Below are 17,500 nucleotides of genomic sequence, written 5' to 3' on the forward strand. Positions count from 1 at the left end.
GACTGGCCTCATGCTGTTCATTTTAATGGAGAGTACAGTGGGTCTGTTTTGTTGTTGTTTTTTGCCTCATCTCTTACTTAATTGTATGATGTTTGGGTCCGTGGGACACGTTTTCATTTTTTATTTAAAAAAAAATGATGCCATTGATTAATATTTCAAACTGATACTCACTGACTTTGGCTCATTTTCTGTGAACATATATCAGAATACATATTTAATGACCACACACCATACACCCCCCTACACATTTCTATTACATATAAGATGTTAATAGAAGTGTGGAAATGTATGTTCTGTGTACCACACTCAACCACCCACCCACGCAAACACAGCCGGCCTAGCCAGGAGGAGGACAGAGTGTAGGTACACAGCACATCAGAGGGTCAAATGTGCGACAAAATGAGAGCAGAAGGTATTGACAAACAATGTTGCAACCTTGTGTGGGAACCGCAGGTGCAGAAACACAAAAGAAGAATACCTGTGGGATGCAGAAACTGGTAGAAAAATTTTCCGTGCACGTTCATATTGTTGTACACAGCCAGCGTTTGTGGGTCTGATGGACCCGTTGCATTTTGTGGCTTTTAATGCCTCACAATCAAACACTTTTATGTTAAAATACTAAAAAGATGTTTACCTTATCCCAATAAATCTGTTCAGTATTGTTACTTAAAAGTGGTTCATTGTGAGGCATTAAAAGCCACAAAATGCAACGGGTCCATCAGACCCACAAATGCTGGCTGAGTAACAACAATATGAACGTTGCACGGAAAATTTCTCTATGCCAGTTTCTGCATCTCACAGGTATTGTTCTTTTGTGTTTCTGCACCTCCGGTTCCCACACAAGGTTGCAACATTGTCAATACCGTCTGCTCTCATTTTGTCGCACATTTGACCCTCTGATGTACCTAGTTTTGATTGATTGATTGATACTTTTATTAGTAGATTGCACAGTACAGTACATATTCCGTACAATTGACCACTAAATGGTAACACCCGAATAAGTTTTTCAACTTGTTTAAGTCGGGGTCCACGTTAATCAATTCATGGTACAGTGTACCTACACTCTGTCCTCCTTTCATCTAGGCCTGTTGTGTGTGTGTGTGTGTGTGTGTGTGTGTGTGTGTGTGTGTGTGTGTGTGTGTGTGAGTGGGTGGGGCACTGCACATTTTTCAAAAATGTTGCATATGGTTCACATTCATTATGAGAGAATTTTTTTTTTTTTGCATTCAAACATGTAAAAATCGTCTTTTTCTTGGTAGCTTGCAATGCAGCTAATGAGAGCAATTAATTCTCCCTCTAATTCACCTCAAAAATGCATTCAAAAACCGTCAACAATACTTCATTTACGTAAATTGTATGATAACCAAACTGTAGCCACATTGTGATTGTAAGAGCAAACATCGAGGAACTCCTTTTCTATCATAGTAACACGTCGGCATGCTAAGGTATCAGCCATAAAAGCTAGCTACGGCAAGAGATAAGCTAGCATTTTTCATCCGTACAAAACACGTCTGAGTTTGTAAAGCACAACACAATGCGATATGACACCAATCTGTGCTGTTTGAAAAACATACATTATCTGTAAATTATTAGCCCACATTTCATGTTTTGTTTGTACACAGCTAGCCAGACAGCGTATCAACTGTACTTTTAATAGCACACATGACATGCTGCATATGTCATGATCAATATAAAGTGTGACTCACCCGATGGACAGTTGTACGTTTGGCACAGCTGGCCGGGAATGTTTTATTTTTTATGGTTTATTTAGGTAAGCACTCCATTTATGTCGAAATGGCAGGGCTTCCAATTCCACATTTTGCAGCTTTGAGTCACTTTCACCTTACTCTCTCGGCTTCAGTCTGCTCCAACATCACACCCTTCCTTTGTGCTCGCTTCTATAACCAGCAAGTCATCCTCAGTGTATTCAGCTTCAAAAAGATAACGTTTTGAGTCCTCAGTTGTCCAAAAATAGTCGTCTTTTTTTTTTGTTGTTGTTTTTTTTTTAACAAATTTACCATGATTAGAAGACACACTCGTGTTTGTTTCCGGAAGTTGGAACACACATTTGTTGCCACTAGTAGGAAGTGTGTGGAAACGGAAATCAATGCGCTGAAAAAATGGATTGAAATTATCAAATTACAGTAAATATTATAAATATTACATATTGTTATGAACGTGTCTGTTACTACATAATATATAAAACTTGAAGTGTGTATACAAAATGTTGGTGGAGGGTTTTGAAGTTGTCTTAGAGGGCTTTAAAGGCTACAATGGTGACTCCAATTAGCCTTTTTTTTCATCTTTAAAATCCAATAGAAAAAAAAAAGAAAAAAGTTATTCTCTCTCATAATGATTGTAAACGATAGGCAACATTCCCTTTAAAGCTTGAGTAAAGAATGCAATATACCGACCTAATAAATCCGAAAGATAGTAGTATCTGCTCACAGATGCCATCTGGTGGTTGTTTAAGCACACTGCAGCTAGACTTGCATAATCCCACTCCTTTTAATGCTTCAGTCACGGGCAGGATTCTCACAAGAATGATGTATAAACACAACCTTGGCTACTGAAAATACACAGTCTGTCTATGGGTACAGAGATGAGTGCAATACTATAAATATAACACGTGTTTTAAACCCATGCATCAAATACATTGAAATGATTTAAGTCAGAAAGGAGCCAAAGAACATTAGCGCGTTAAAACCGTCTGAAATTGTGTCATCATGTGAGACTGCCACGGCGATAGAAATGGCAGCCGTGCTATGTTTTATAGGCGCGCCTCAGGCTATTTCAGCTGTCCTGACGTGGACAGTTGTCATTTGTTATGAAGCGAAAAATAAAACACACAGTAGCCAGATCACATGTGTGTGGCCGCAATGCATTGTGGGTTACATGCTGCCCTGCCCCAACATATCAATCATGGCGCTGTTTTTTTCTTTTGCACATGGAGATATAGCAAACATACCCTTTTGAGTACATGTTCATTTAGTTGACTATTGGTCATGCTATTTTTATGAGTGTTGTGTTTGTCTTATTTAGTACAAACAGTGTTTATTTGTGAAATGCATCCTAATGCGTTCATTTATTACATACATGACGTAACATTAGTTTTATATATTGATGTTGGTTGATTTCACTATCGGAAATGAAGTGCTGGGCGGTATCGGCGTATAAGACCTAATTGCTTTGTAGATATCGGGAACAGCGGGAGGCAACGTGCAGGTCAAAAGGTAACTAATGCTTAAACCAAAAAGAAACAAAAGGTGAGTGCCCCTTAGAAAAGGCATTGAAGCTAAGGGAAGGCTATTCAGAACGAAACTTAAACTGAACTGGCTACAAAGTAAACAACAACAGAATGCTGGACGACAGCAAAGACTTACTGTGGAGCAAAGACGGCGTCCACAATGTACATCCGAACAGGACATGACAATCAACAATGTCCCCACAAAGAAGGATAAAAACAACTGAAATATTCTTGATTGCTAAAACAAAGTAGATGCGGGAAATATCGCTCAAAGGAAGGCATGAAACTGCTACAGGAAAATACCAAAAAAAGAGAAAAAGACAACAAAATAGGAGCGCAAGACATGAAGTAAAACACTACACAGGAAAACAGCAATAAAACCTCCAAATAAGTCACGGTGCGGTGTGACAGGCGGTGACGGTACACCTACTTTGAGACAAGAGCTATAGTGATCCATTCTTGATTATGCTTGAAAGTCATTTCCAACAATTGCGACAACGACTTTTTACTGTCAACTGAGTTTAATTTTTTAATGATTTCTGCTTGTGGATTTTTTTCAAAGTATAAAATGTGCTTTGGCTCAAAAAAAAAGGTTGAAAAACACTCCACTACAGGACTGCTTGTATCGGAGATTTTAAATACAAGCCAGTACAACCCGATACTGGTTCTGTTGCTGATATTGGACCGATATCAATATCGAATTAAAAACACCCCCTACTCTACACTATATATTGTGTTTTAGAATATTGCACTGTTTCTTACAAAGTGAATTTGCCAACTATTAGTCTTGTGGGCACAGTTCCACGACCAGGACGAAAACCACACTGTTCCTCCTGAATCCGAGGTTCGACTATCCGACGTAGCCTCCTCTCCAGTACACCTGAATAAACCTTACCGGGAAGGCTGAGGAGTGTGATCCCACGATAGTTGGAACACACCCTCCGGTCCCCCTTCTTAAAGAGAGGAACCACCACCCCGGTCTGCCAATCCAGAGGTACCGACCCCGATGTCCACGCGATGCTGCAAAGTCTTGTCAACCAAGACAGCCCCACAGCATCCAGAGCCTTAAGGAACTCCGGGCGGATCTCGTCCACCCCTGGGGCCTTGCCACCGAGGAGCTTTTTAACTACCTCAGCGACCTCAGCCCCAGAAATAGGAGAGTCCACCACAGATTCCCCAGGCACTGCTTCCTCATAGGAAGACGTGTTGGTGGGATTGAGGAGGTCTTCGAAGTATTCCTTCCACCTATCCACAACATCCGCAGTCGAGGTCAGCAGAACACCATCCGCACCATACACGGTGTTGATAGTGCACTGCTTCCCCTTCCTGAGGCGGCGGACGGTGGTCCAGAATCGCTTCGAAGCCGTCCGGAAGTCGTTTTCCATGGCTTCCCCGAACTCTTCCCATGTCCGAGTTTTTGCCTCCGCGACCGCTGAAGCTGCACACCGCTTGGCCTGTCGGTACCTGTCCACTGCCTCCGGAGTCCTATGAGCCAAAAGGACCCGATAGGACTCCTTCTTCAGCTTGACGGCATCCCTCACCGCTGGTGTCCACCAAGGGGTTTTAGGATTGCCGCCCCGACAGGCACCAACTACCTTGCGGCCACAGCTCCGATCTGCCGCCTCGACAATAGAGGTGCGGAACATGGTCCACTCGGACTCAATGTCCAGCACCTCCCTCGTGACATGTTCAAAGTTCTTCCGGAGGTGGGAATTGAAACTTTGTCTGACAGGAGACTCTGCCAGACGTTCCCAGCAGACCCTCACAATGCGTTTGGGCCTCCCAGGTCTGTCCGGCATCCTCCCCCACCATCGCAGCCAACTCACCACCAGGTGGTGATCGGTAGAAAGCTCCGCCCCTCTCTTCACCCGAGTGTCCAAAACATGAGGCCGCAAATCCGATGACACAACTACAAAGTCGATCATGGAACTGCGGCCTAGGGTATCCTGGTGCCAAGTGCACATATGGACACCCTTATGTTTGAACATGGTGTTCGTTATCGACAAACTGTGACGAGCACAAAAGTCCAATAACAAAACACCACTCGGGTTCAGATCCGGGCGGCCATTCTTCCCAATCACGCCTCTCCAGGTTTCACTGTCGTTGCCAACGTGAGCGTTGAAGTCTCCCAGTAGGACAAGGGAATCACCCGGGGGAGCACTTTCCAGTACTCCCTCGAGTGTTCCCAAAAAGGGTGGGTACTCTGAACTGCCGTTTGGTGCATAAGCACAAACAACAGTCAGGACCCGTCCCCCCACCCGAAGGCGGAGGGAGGCTACCCTTTCGTCCACCGGGTTGAACTCCAACGTACAGGCTTTGAGCCGGGGGGAAACAAGAATTGCCACCCCAGCCCGTCGCCTCTCACTGCCGGCAACGCCAGAGTGGAAGAGGGTCCAATCCCTCTCGAGAGAAGTGGTTCCAGAGCCCTTGCTGTGCGTCGAAGTGAGTCCAACTATATCCAGCCGGAATTTCTCGACTTCGCGCACTAGCTCAGGCTCCTTCCCCCCCAGTGACGTGACGTTCCACGTCCCAAGAGCTAGCTTCTGTAGCCGAGGATCGGACCGCCAAGTGCCCTGCCTTCGGCTGTCGCCCAGCTCACAATGCACCCGACCTCTATGGCCCCTGCTATGGGTGGTGAGCCCATTGGAGGGGTGACCCACGTTGCCTCTTCGGGCTGTGCCCGGCCGGGCCCCATGGGAACAGGCCCGGCCACCAGGCGCTCGCCATCGTGCCCCACCTCCGGGCCTGGCTCCAGAGGGGGGCCCCGGTGACCCGCGTCCGGGCGAGGGAAATCTGGGTCCATGGTTTTTCATCTTCATAAAGGTCTTCGAGCTGCTCTTTGTCTGATCCCTCACCTAGAACCTGTTTGCCTTGGGAGACCCTACCAGGGGGCTTTATGCCCCCGGACAACATAGCTCCTAGGATCATTGGGACACGCAAACTCCTCTACCACGATAAGGTTGCAGCTCAGAGAGGAGCTTTGTGGGCTTGGAGAAGGCATTCGACCGTGTCCCTCGGGAAGTCCTGTGGGGAGTGCTCAGAGAGTATGGGGTATCGGACTGTCTTATTGTGGCGGTCCGTTCCCTGTACGATCAGTGCCAGAGCTTGGTTCGCATTGCCGGCAGTAAGTCGAACACATTTCCAGTGAGGGTTGGACTCCGCCAAGGCTGTCCTTTGTCACCGATTCTGTTCATAACTTTTATGGACAGAATTTCTAGGCGCAGTCAAGGCGTTGAGGGGTTCCGGTTTGGTAACCGCAGGATTAGGTCTCTGCTTTTTGCAGATGATGTGGTCCTGATGGCTTCATCTGACCGGGATCTTCAGCTCTCGCTGGATCGGTTCGCAGCCGAGTGTGAAGCGACCGGAATGAGAATCAGCACCTCCAAATCCGAGTCCATGGTTCTCGCCCGGAAAAGGGTGGAGTGCCATCTCCGGGTTGGGGAGGAGACCCTGCCCCAAGTGGAGGAGTTCAAGTACCTAGGAGTCTTGTTCACGAGTGAGGGAAGAGTGGATCGTGAGATCGACAGGCGGATCGGTACGGCGTCCTCAGTAATGCGGACGTTGTACCGATCCGTTGTGGTGAAGAAGGAGCTGAGCCGGAAGGCAAAGCTCTCAATTTACCGGTCGATATACGTTCCCATCCTCACCTATGGTCATGAGCTTTGGGTCATGACCGAAAGGATAAGATCACGGGTACAAGCGGCCGAAATGAGTTTCCTCCGCCGGGTGGCGGGGCTCTCCCTTAGAGATAGGGTGAGAAGCTCTGCCATCCGGGAGGAACTCAAAGTAAAGCCGCTGCTCCTCCACATCGAGAGGAGCCAGATGAGGTGGTTCGGGCATCTGGTCAGGATGCCACCCGAACGCCTCCCTAGGGAGGTGTTTAGGGCACGTCCAACCGGTAGGAGGCCACGGGGAAGACCCAGGACACGTTGGGAAGACTATGTCTCCCGGCTGGCCTGGGAACGCCTCGGGATCCCCCGGGAAGAGCTGGACGAAGTGGCTGGGGAGAGGGAAGTCTGGGTTTCCCTGCTTAGGCTGTTGCCCCCGCGACCCGACCTCGGATAAGCGGAAGATGATGGATGGATGGATGGATGGATGGATAGTCTTGTGGGCACATTTTGCAGATTTTTAACACGTCAATGCCATATTTTATTATAAAAGTGCCACCGTACACACAAGAAGTGGCTTGTTTATGTCATTATTTCCTGTGCGTGCCACTCAAAGAATGTCATGAAGCCGCCTTTGTTATTGTCATTATTCGTTTGACCTTCCAGTCTTTCAGGTAAATGAGGCAGATTAAACGATATCCCAAATAATTAACACTTCATAAAAAGGTGACACTTCCTAAGGCTCCTGGACAAAATGCTTAAATGTCGGGCGGGTATATTAGCATGCGGAATAGTGTGTTACTGGCTATTTTTAGTCAAAACAATGTCTGCCCAGGCTGGTGCGAAAGAGAAAGGCTTATAAAAATACACCTAAGTGTCTACAGCGATGAGTACGTTTCACATTTGAGCCGATACGGTACCAATTTCCCGGTACCTGAGAATCTATACTTTTTTACTATCAACAGTAAATACTTCCCGTCCTTTTGAGTGTGTTAACAATTGTTAAAATATATACTTTTTTTAATGTTATATTTTAAAATGAGGGTTAGGTTATAATATTGTAGACTTTGCATGCAGGTGCAATTCAACAGTGTTAGATGGTAATAATGTACAGGCTGTGGTGTGTTGCCTTTACCATTAAGCTCGTCTTCTGTTGTGCCCTACAAAGTGTCTACACTGTAAGTGTTGTGCTTTTACTATGGATGTCCCGATCAACATTTTCTTGGCGTCAGATCCGATCCGAGTTCTGATCCAAATACTGTGACAATAGATAATAGACTGATAAAGTTGAATTGCAAGTTACTAAAGTAAACACAATAACACATTTTTATGAAGCTTACATTTTAAAACGTATAATTTGCTAGTAGTGTTGTACACCAGACGATGTATCAAATTTATGGTATTGAATGCTGCATACAATTTTATTTTAACAAAATAAAGCGGCTCGTTCACAATGACCGAACAAAAGCAAAAACTACTATTGGCTCTGATTTAAATCAGTTGGGTTTTGCCCTCAAAGCCTTAATGTATCCAGAGACTTACTCCCTGACTTTGTAAACAGTAGCAAAAATTGTAATAATATGAAAAAAGAACAAAAAAATGCATCGATTAATCACTTTAGTATCGTTTATGCACTGATACCACACTATGTAGCAGTTGGCTTCTTGTTTCGTCCATTCTTTTTTCTCCAGTCTTCCAGTGATAATGTTACTTGGAAGAAACCTAGTTTATTTTCCGGAGGCAGTGAGGATTAGCAATTTAGAAGCGGCTTTGCACTGTGCATTCATCGCAACTTGGTCTCAAAGACCAAGACATGCAGCCAACTCCTTTATGTATGTAACAAAGAATGTGTCCGCTTGAGGGATCTAAGCCGTGTAAATACTCGGACACAGCTGCGGTAAAGATCGACTGGGCTCAGTAGCTCACTGGGTTAGGGTTCAACGTATCACAGATCAAAATAAAAAAGACAAATATCGGCCTCGATCAATACAACTTTATTTAATACACTCCAAGCCGTTTGATTGTAACGCGCATTTTAGTGGTAGTTTGCATTACCAAATCCCATTGGGTTGAATTTTTCCTTGCCCTGATGTGGGATCTGAACAGAGGATGTCGTTGTGGCTTGTGCAGCCCTTTGAGACACTTGTGATTTAGGGCTATATAAATAAACATTGATTGATTGATTGACATTGAAATTTGGAGAAGGTGAAATCGCCATGTAAAATCACTAATGCTAACCAGTAGCATGTAAATGGCATATGCAATTGTGAATTAGCATCAAGCAACATTATGTAGAGGTAGTTTGAGTGCTTGTTTTCCTGCCAAGTGTTTGAGCCAATGTTTTGTCCGCAACTGGACAATATCAATATTAATATTGCACCATTTGATTTCACATGAACACATAGAAGTACCCATCATTTAGAGTAAATGTGTAGGGAAAAAAAAAAGTCCTAAGCTCACATGTCAGCCATCTCACACATTTACAGCACCTTACCTGTTTAAACAGGTGGTACGTTCCCAACACTGTCGACATAGCTCAGGGGTCGGCAACCCAGAACATTGAAAGAGTCATATTGGACCGAAATCACTAAAAAATAATCTGTCTGGAGCCGCAAAAAATGAAAAGCCATATATAAGTGTTATAATGAAGGCAACAGATGACATAAGTGTCTATAACAGCCTACTATCAGATTGAGTATGTGTCGCAGGCTGAAGCAAATCTTCCTTGACAGAAATGTTGACATTTAATATTTATTCTACACATTTTTACAACATTAGAAACCATTAGCAAGTCAGAGGCTACTCAGAAGGGAAGATAACTCCTGGAAATTACTGGCTTTTAATGTCCAAAGATATAGATGTGTGTGTCCAAGTTAAAGGAAACGAGAGGCTGTCTTCATCTAATGTATGTATTACAATCCTTGGCAAACTAGATAATGTTTGCTGTGGTCTGGAACAACACTGCAACATTTGCTGTGGTCTGGAACAACATGGCACACCAACAACTATCTGAAATGCAGCCAATATTACATACAGATAATGTGTTATGAGACGTGCAAAACTAAATTATATACAAAGAGGACAAAAGTAAAGGATATTAAATGAGCTCAAATATACCTACAAATGAGGTATAATGATGCAATATGTACATACAGCTAGTCTAAATAGCATGATAGGATTGATTAGCGTGCAGTCATGCACTGACCAAATATGCCTGATTGGCACTCCAGCAAGTCAATAACATCAACAAAGTGCACCACAGCATGGAACTTTTGGTGGACAAAATGAGTTAAAGAAGGAGTGGAAGATTTTACATGTAAACAAGGAGGGTTTTGGGATTGGTGCACTAATTGTAAGTGTATCTCGTGTTTTCTGTATGCTGATTTAATAATAATAATAATAATAATAATAATATCAATAATAAACAACAATACAAAAAAGTAAGCTTTCTAAGAATTGGTAAGTAGAGATGTCCGATAATATCAGACTGCCGATATTATCGACCAAAAACTGCTTCAAAATGTAATGTCGGAAAATATCGATATCTGTTTCAAAATGATCGGTATCTGTTTCAAAAAGTAAAAATTGTGACTTTTTAAAAGGCTGCTGTGTAAAAGGACGTAGGGATAAGTACAGAGCGCCAATAAACCTTAAAGGCACTGCCTTCGCGTGCTGGCCCAGTCACATAATATCTACGGATTTTCACACTCACAAGAGAATGCCACGCATACTTGGTCAACGGCCATACGGGTCACACTGAGGGTGGCCGTATAAACAACTTTAACACTGTTACAAATATGCGCCACACCGTGAACCAACACTGAACAAGAATGACAAACACATTTCGGGAGAACACCCGCACCGTAACACAATATCAACACAACAGAACAAATACCCAGAACCCCTTCCAGCACTAACTCTTCACACTGAAGGTGGCCGTATAAATAACTTTAACACTGTTGCAAATACGCGCCACACTGTGAACGCACACCAAACAACAATGACAAACACATTTCGGGAGAACACCCGCACCGTAACACAACATCAACACAACAGAACAAATACCCAGAACCCCTTGCAGCACTAACTCTTCACACTGAAGGTGGCCGTATAAATAACTTTAACACTGTTGCAAATACGCGCCACACTGTGAACCCACACCAAACAAGAATGACAAACACGTTTCGGGAGAACATCCGCAACGTAACACAACAGAACAAATACCCAGAACCCCTTGCAGCACTAACTCTTCGCTTGCAGCACTAACTCTTCCGGGACGCTACAATACCCCCCCGCCCACCTCAACCTCCTCATGCTCTTTCAGGGAGAGCCTGCCCCAAATTCCCAGCTGCTGTTTTGAGGCATGTTAAAAAAAATAACTCACTTTGTGACTTCAATAATAAATATGGCAGTGCCATGTTGGCATTTTTTTTCCATAACTTGATTTGATTTATTTTGGAAAACCTTGTTACATTGTTTAAGGCAGGGGTGCCCATTACGTCGATCGCGAGCTACCAGTCGACCGCGGGGGGTGTGTCAGTCGATCTCCAGCCAGGCTTTTAGAAAAAATAGACCTAAAAATTAGTGATCATCAATCTTCACCAAGACGTCACTTAAATGACATTCACGGAACCGGAGGGTCTTGTGAGATGACGCTGGCTGCTGCAAGATCATTATTATTAAAAAATGACCGAGAGGAAGGCGAGAAACACTTTTTATTTCAACAGACTCTCGCGCCGTACCTTCCGTCAAAACTCTAAAGGCCGACTGCACATTTCCTATCTTCACAATAAAAGCCCTGCTTCATGCTGCCTGCGCTAACTAAATACAGAGTCTCGGAAAACTGGCGTGCACAAGCGATCCCTCAGAAAGCTGGCGTGCACATCACTTGTGCACGCCAGCTTTCCGAGATTCTTATTTTGTTAGCGCAGGCAGCATGAAGCAGGGCTTTTATTGTGAAGATAGGAAATGTGCAGTCGGCCTTTAGAGTTTTGACAACAGGTACGGTGCGAGCGTCTGTTGAAATAAAAAGTGTTTCTCGCCTTCCTCTCTGTCATTTTTTCATAATAATGAACTGGCAGCAGCCAGCGTCATCTCACAAGACCCTCGGGTGCCGTGAATGTCAATCAAGCAAGCTACGGAATTTGCCGCCAATGTTTTTCTTGTAAAGTGTATGGAAGCTGGATGAATTAGATTGCAAAAACCAACCACTTTCATGTGGTATTGTACAGAAAGGACAACTTTTTTTCTCCTCCATTTGAAAATGTGGGCGTTATCATCATTACTGTCTGATTCGAATCAATGCAAGTCATCAGAATCAGGTAATACACCAACTTATCTTCTTGTCTTCGTGAAAGAAAGACATCTATATGTGTTACACATGCTTGTATTATCATTAAACACATTTAACTTGTTTACAAAAATGTCTCTTTCATAAATAAATAAATATAAATGATATATATAAATGAGGTAGATCCCCTCGAGTTGGTCAATTGAAAAGTAGCTCGCCTGCAGAAAAAGTGTGGGCACCCCTGGTTTAAGGCATCCAGCGGGGCATCACAAGAAAATCATGCATAAATAATGTGATAATTCCACACACGACTGTATATATCCGTATCGGTTAATATCGGAATCGGTAATTAAGAGTTGGACAATATCGGAATATGGGATATCGGCAAAACAGCACCTCCAAGTCCGAGTCCATGGTTCTCGCCCGGAAAAGGGTGGAGTGCCATCTCCGGGTCGGGGAGGAGACCCTGCCCCAAGTGGAGGAGTTCAAGTACCTAGGAGTCTTGTTCACGAGTGAGGGAAGAGTGGATCGCGAGATCGACAGGCGGATCGGTGCGGCGTGTTCAGTAATGCAGACGTTGTATCGATCCGTTGTGGTGAAGAAGGAGCTGAGCCGGAAGGCAAAGCTCTCAATTTACCGGTCGATCTACGTTCCCATCCTCACCTATGGTCATGAGCTTTGGGTCATGACCGAGAGGATAAGATCACGGGTACAAGCGGCCGAAATGAGTTTCCTCCGCCGGGAGCGGGGCTCTCCCTTAGAGATAGGGTGAGAAGCTCTGCCATCCGGGAGGAACTCAAAGTAAAGCCGCTGCTCCTCCACATCGAGAGGAGCCAGATGAGGTGGTTCGGGCATCTGGTCAGGATGCCACCCGAACGCCTCCCTAGGGAGGTGTTTAGGGCACGTCCAACCGGTAGGCCACGGGGAAGACTCAGGACACGTTGGGAAGACTATGTCTCCCGGCTGGCCTGGGAATGCCTCGGGATCCCCCGGGAAGACCTAGACAAAGTGGCTGGAGATAGGGAAGTCTGGGCTTCCCTGCTTAGGCTGCTGCCCCCGCGACCCGACCTCGGATAAGCGGAAGATGATGGATGGATGGATGGATGGCAAAACAGCCATTATCAGACATTTCTATTGGAAAGGTTTGTCCTCAAACAAAAAACATACTAAAACAACATAAAATAGTCTTCCCCCATCTTTTTCCCCTTGAGGAACTACGGCAGCAGTAAAGAGCCCGAGAGCCTCAGGTTGCAGACCCCCGACATAGCTGCTAGTAACGGTCTCCTGAGCTTCTTTTTTTTTTAATCGTGTATCATAAGACCAGCTGGTACTTTTGCAGAGCACAAGTGTGCTCTACTAACATCCGAGTGGGTGTGCAGAAGTGAGCGGAGACAAAACCGCCAATCGGCCCAGCCGAGCCTTCAACAAGTGTCCACTCGTGATGCTGGAGCACGGCAACAGCTGTTTAGAACGGCATCCGCACGGCTGGACCGCGCTTCACTTTCACCTTTCATGCGCCACAATCCTCTCTGACTCACTTAAAGCCTCTTTACACGTTTTTTTTTTTTTTTTTTTTCGCTTTGTCCTACTTTTTTTTACTGATCGGCTACTGTCTTTCCTCCCCTTCACTCAGAATAACCATGTGTTCCTATCTCAACCCTTTTCCCATGTTTCCACTGACCCAAATACAGTGGAAAAGTGTGCACGAGGCACAGGTAAATACAAAGACGACCTGCGGCAAACCAGTACATGCAAACCCGATCAACAATGCCATCCCTACAACTGATAAAAGTTGAAGAGCCTGTTATGGTTTGGCAGACATCCAAAACCCTAAGTCCTTATCAGACAATGGACTTCACCCACCCGTCGCTCTCCTCTCTCTCCTTCTCCTTGGCCTTACGCGACTTGTGCAGGAGCCCGATCAGGATCACCGCGGCACGGATGCCGGCTTTTTTGCTGTGCAGTCGCCCCCCCGCCGTCTGAGACATGGCGGGTGCCTCCAGGATGGGTTCGGGTGACAACCGGTCCAAGGTCAGGCTGGTCCCGGGACTCCCCGGTGCCAGGAGTGGCTTGCTGGTGGGCTTCCGGGGATCCAGTGCGAGCTGTGGAAGTTCTTCGATCTTAGAGAAAAGTCTCCTTTGTCAGATCCGACGTTGCTCTGAGAAGATGGTAGTGTCCAGGTTGCCCCCTGACTCCAGCCCAAGGTGAACTATCTGCATCCCCGGCTCCAGCAATGCTTCACTGCATCCGTCTCATGTTGTTTGATGACAGCTTGAAGAGTTTTGCAGCAGACAGTCTGCATCTCTCTACCTTCTCTTCCTTCAGCTCGCCTCCTCTCCTTTGCTCACTGACATGCTGTCCTGCCTCTCTCTCTCTCTCTCTCTCCGACTGCTGCTGCTCTGCTCCCTCCTCGCTGTCCTCTAAGCCCCTATCCTCGCGCTCTCATTGGGTGGCCTCACAGCAAGCACCGCCCATTTCTCCTCCCTTCCATGGAGGACCTCCCCCTCCGTCTCTTTGTAGCGTTGATGTTGGCAATTTCATTGTCATCTCTCTTGCAGTTGTGCCAAAAAGGAGAGATTCGCCCGTAGACCTACAATTGGCATGTTTTGGACCAAAACGATAACTGTGCTGACAAATTGACGTTCCCTGCAAAATGTGTGAAAACATATCAGAAAGTAGACAGAAATAAATGCACTCCTATGCCACCTGTTTAGTGACGTGCCGGATCGATATTGAAATATTGTCGATATTTAGCAGAAAAGTCTGATATCGGTAACAATACTACAATACTGGATCACTGGTATCGGTAATATATAGATATCACTAAGTCCCATCTTAAAGGCCTACTGAAATGCCATCCATCCATTTTCTACCGCCTATTCCCTTTTTTGGGGTCACGGGGGGTGGTGGCGCCTATCTCATCTACAATCAGGCGGAAGTCGGGGTACACCCTGGACAAGTCGCCACCTCATCGCAGGGCCAACACAGATAGACAGACAACATTCACACTCACATTCGCACACTAGGGCCAATTTAGTGTTGCCAATCAACCTATCCCCAGGTGCATGTCTTTGGAGGTGGGAGGAAGCCGGAGTACCCGGAGGGAACCCACGCATTCACGGGGAGAACATGCAAACTCCACACAGAAAGATCCCGAGCCTGGATTTGAACCCAGGACTGCAGTAACTTCGTATTGTGAGGCAGACGCACTAACCCCTCTGCCACCGTGAAGCCCCCTACTGAAATGAGATTTTCTTATTCAAACGGGGATAGCAGGTCCATTCTATGTGTCCTACTTGAACATTTCGCGATATTGCCATATTTTTGCTGAAAGGATTTAGTCGAGAACATCGATGATAAAGTTCGCAACTTTTGGTCGCTAATAAAAAAGCCTTGCCTGTACCGGAAGTAGCAAACGATGACGTCACTCGTGTGAGGGCTCCTCACGTCCTCACATTGTTTATAATGGGAGCCTCCAGCAGCAAGAGATATTCGGACTGAAAATACGACAATTTCCCCATTAATTTCAGCGAGGATGAAAGATTCATGGATGATGATATTGAGAGCTAGGAAAAAAAAAAGGCGATTGCATTGGGATCGATTCAGATGTTTTTAGACGCATTTACTAGGATAATTCTGGGAAATCCCTTATCTTTCTATTGGGTTGCTAGTGTTTTAGTGAGTTAAATAGTACCTGATAGTCGGAGGGGTGTGTCCACGGGTGTGTTGACGCCAGTGTCTGAGGGAAGTCACGGCAGCTGCATGGACGGCGCAAGCTCCGCAGATATCCGGTAAGAGGCGACTTTTTACCACCATTTTCTCACCGAAACCTGCCGGTTGACAAGTGGTCGGGAACCATGTTCGCTTGACCGCTCTGATCCATAATAAAGCGTCACCTACGGGAATTTTAAACAAGGAAACACTGTGTGTTTGTGTGGCTAAAGGCTAAAAGCTTCCCACCTCCATCTTTTTACTTTGACTTCTCCATTATTAATTGAACAACTTGCAAAAGATTCAGCAACACAGATGTCCAGAATACTGTGTAATTGCCCGATGATAAGAGACGAATTTTAGCCGCAGGTGGTGCTGCGCTAATATGTCCCCTCCAACCCGAGACGTCACGCGCACGCTTCATCATTCCGCGACGTTTATAAACAAGAAACTCTGCGGGAAATTTAAAATTGCAATTTAGTCAACTAAACCGGCCGTATTGGCATGTGTTGCAATGTTAATATTTCATCATTGATATATAAACTATCAGACTGCGTAGTCGGTAGTAGTGGGTTTCAGTAGGCCTTTCAAACTAATTTGTGTACTCTAGCCTTTAAATAGACCCCCTTTTTAGACCAGTTGATCTGCCGTTTCTCGCCTGTGCATCGGTTGGGAACATCTCTGCGCTGCTGATCCGTCTCCGCTCGGGAAGGTCCCACTATGGACTGGACTCTCACTATTATGTTCGATCCAATATGAACTGGAATTTCGCAATATTATGTTAGACACACTCGACGTCCATTGCATCCGGTCTACCTTAGAGGGCTTTGGGGGGGTCACCCACATCTGCGGTCCTCTCCGAGGTTTTTCATAGTCATTCACATCGACGTCCCACTGGGTTGTGAGTTTTTCCTTGCCCTTATGTGGGCTCTGAACTGAGGATGTCGTTGTGGCTTGTGCAGGCCTTTGAGACACTTGTGATTTAGGGATATATATATATATATATATATATATATATATATATATATATATATATATATATATATATATATATATAAACATTGATTGATTGATTGACTGGTACCAGATGTTTTTGCTCAAATATCAAATCCAGTGGCGGGCCGTGCGTTTGCCACCTAGGCCTTCAAAGATCTCCGACTTCAATGATTACCTCTCAAAATACCATAATTGATGTCACCACAGGACCATTGCTGGAGAAATATTACACAGGAACACATTTACACCCTATTGGGCATTGAACCACATCAACAGTATACAAAACGGGTTATTTTCTTTTAAAAATCAATTAAAAACGCATCAGCAATTAAAACATATATGGTACATTTCTCTGCTTGGCTTATGCAACTTCCGGTCAATAAAGTTTGATTCAAAGTACACATTTCTCAAAGATATATTAACAGCCCTGGCCACATGATGGTGACAAATAAACATGTAACAATATTAATTAAATGACAAGCAGGACACACTTTAACAACAAGAATTTGCAACTTTTAGTTGCAACAGAACAGCTACTATCAACAACTTGTGATCTGATTGGTTATCGCAACTGTCTCTCAACTGTACGTGTTCTCAAATTCATCCGCTAATGGTCCCCGGTGAGAATCCAATCACAGGACGTGTAAA

General features: G+C 45.0%; 1 protein-coding gene across 11 annotated transcripts in view; it reads right to left on the reverse strand.

The window, feature by feature from the left end:
* LOC133564596 (rap1 GTPase-activating protein 2-like) overlaps window positions 1-17,500 on the reverse strand; it is a 314,916-nt gene that overhangs the window by 148,556 nt on the left and 148,860 nt on the right. For 3 of the 11 annotated variants that reach the window (XM_061919000.1, XM_061919004.1, XM_061918998.1), the window contains exon 1: window positions 14,009-14,551. The exons of the other annotated variants lie outside the window; for them this stretch is intronic. In XM_061919000.1, the coding sequence (XP_061774984.1) occupies window positions 14,009-14,133 (125 nt within the window). In that variant the 5' untranslated portion in view covers window positions 14,134-14,551. Of the gene's footprint in view, window positions 1-14,008; window positions 14,552-17,500 lie in introns of those variants that run through there. 11 annotated transcript variants of the gene reach the window in all.

The sequence above is a fragment of the Nerophis ophidion genome, linkage group LG13 (assembly GCF_033978795.1).
Source record: "Nerophis ophidion isolate RoL-2023_Sa linkage group LG13, RoL_Noph_v1.0, whole genome shotgun sequence".
In the NCBI taxonomy this organism is placed as follows: Eukaryota; Metazoa; Chordata; class Actinopteri; order Syngnathiformes; family Syngnathidae; genus Nerophis; species Nerophis ophidion.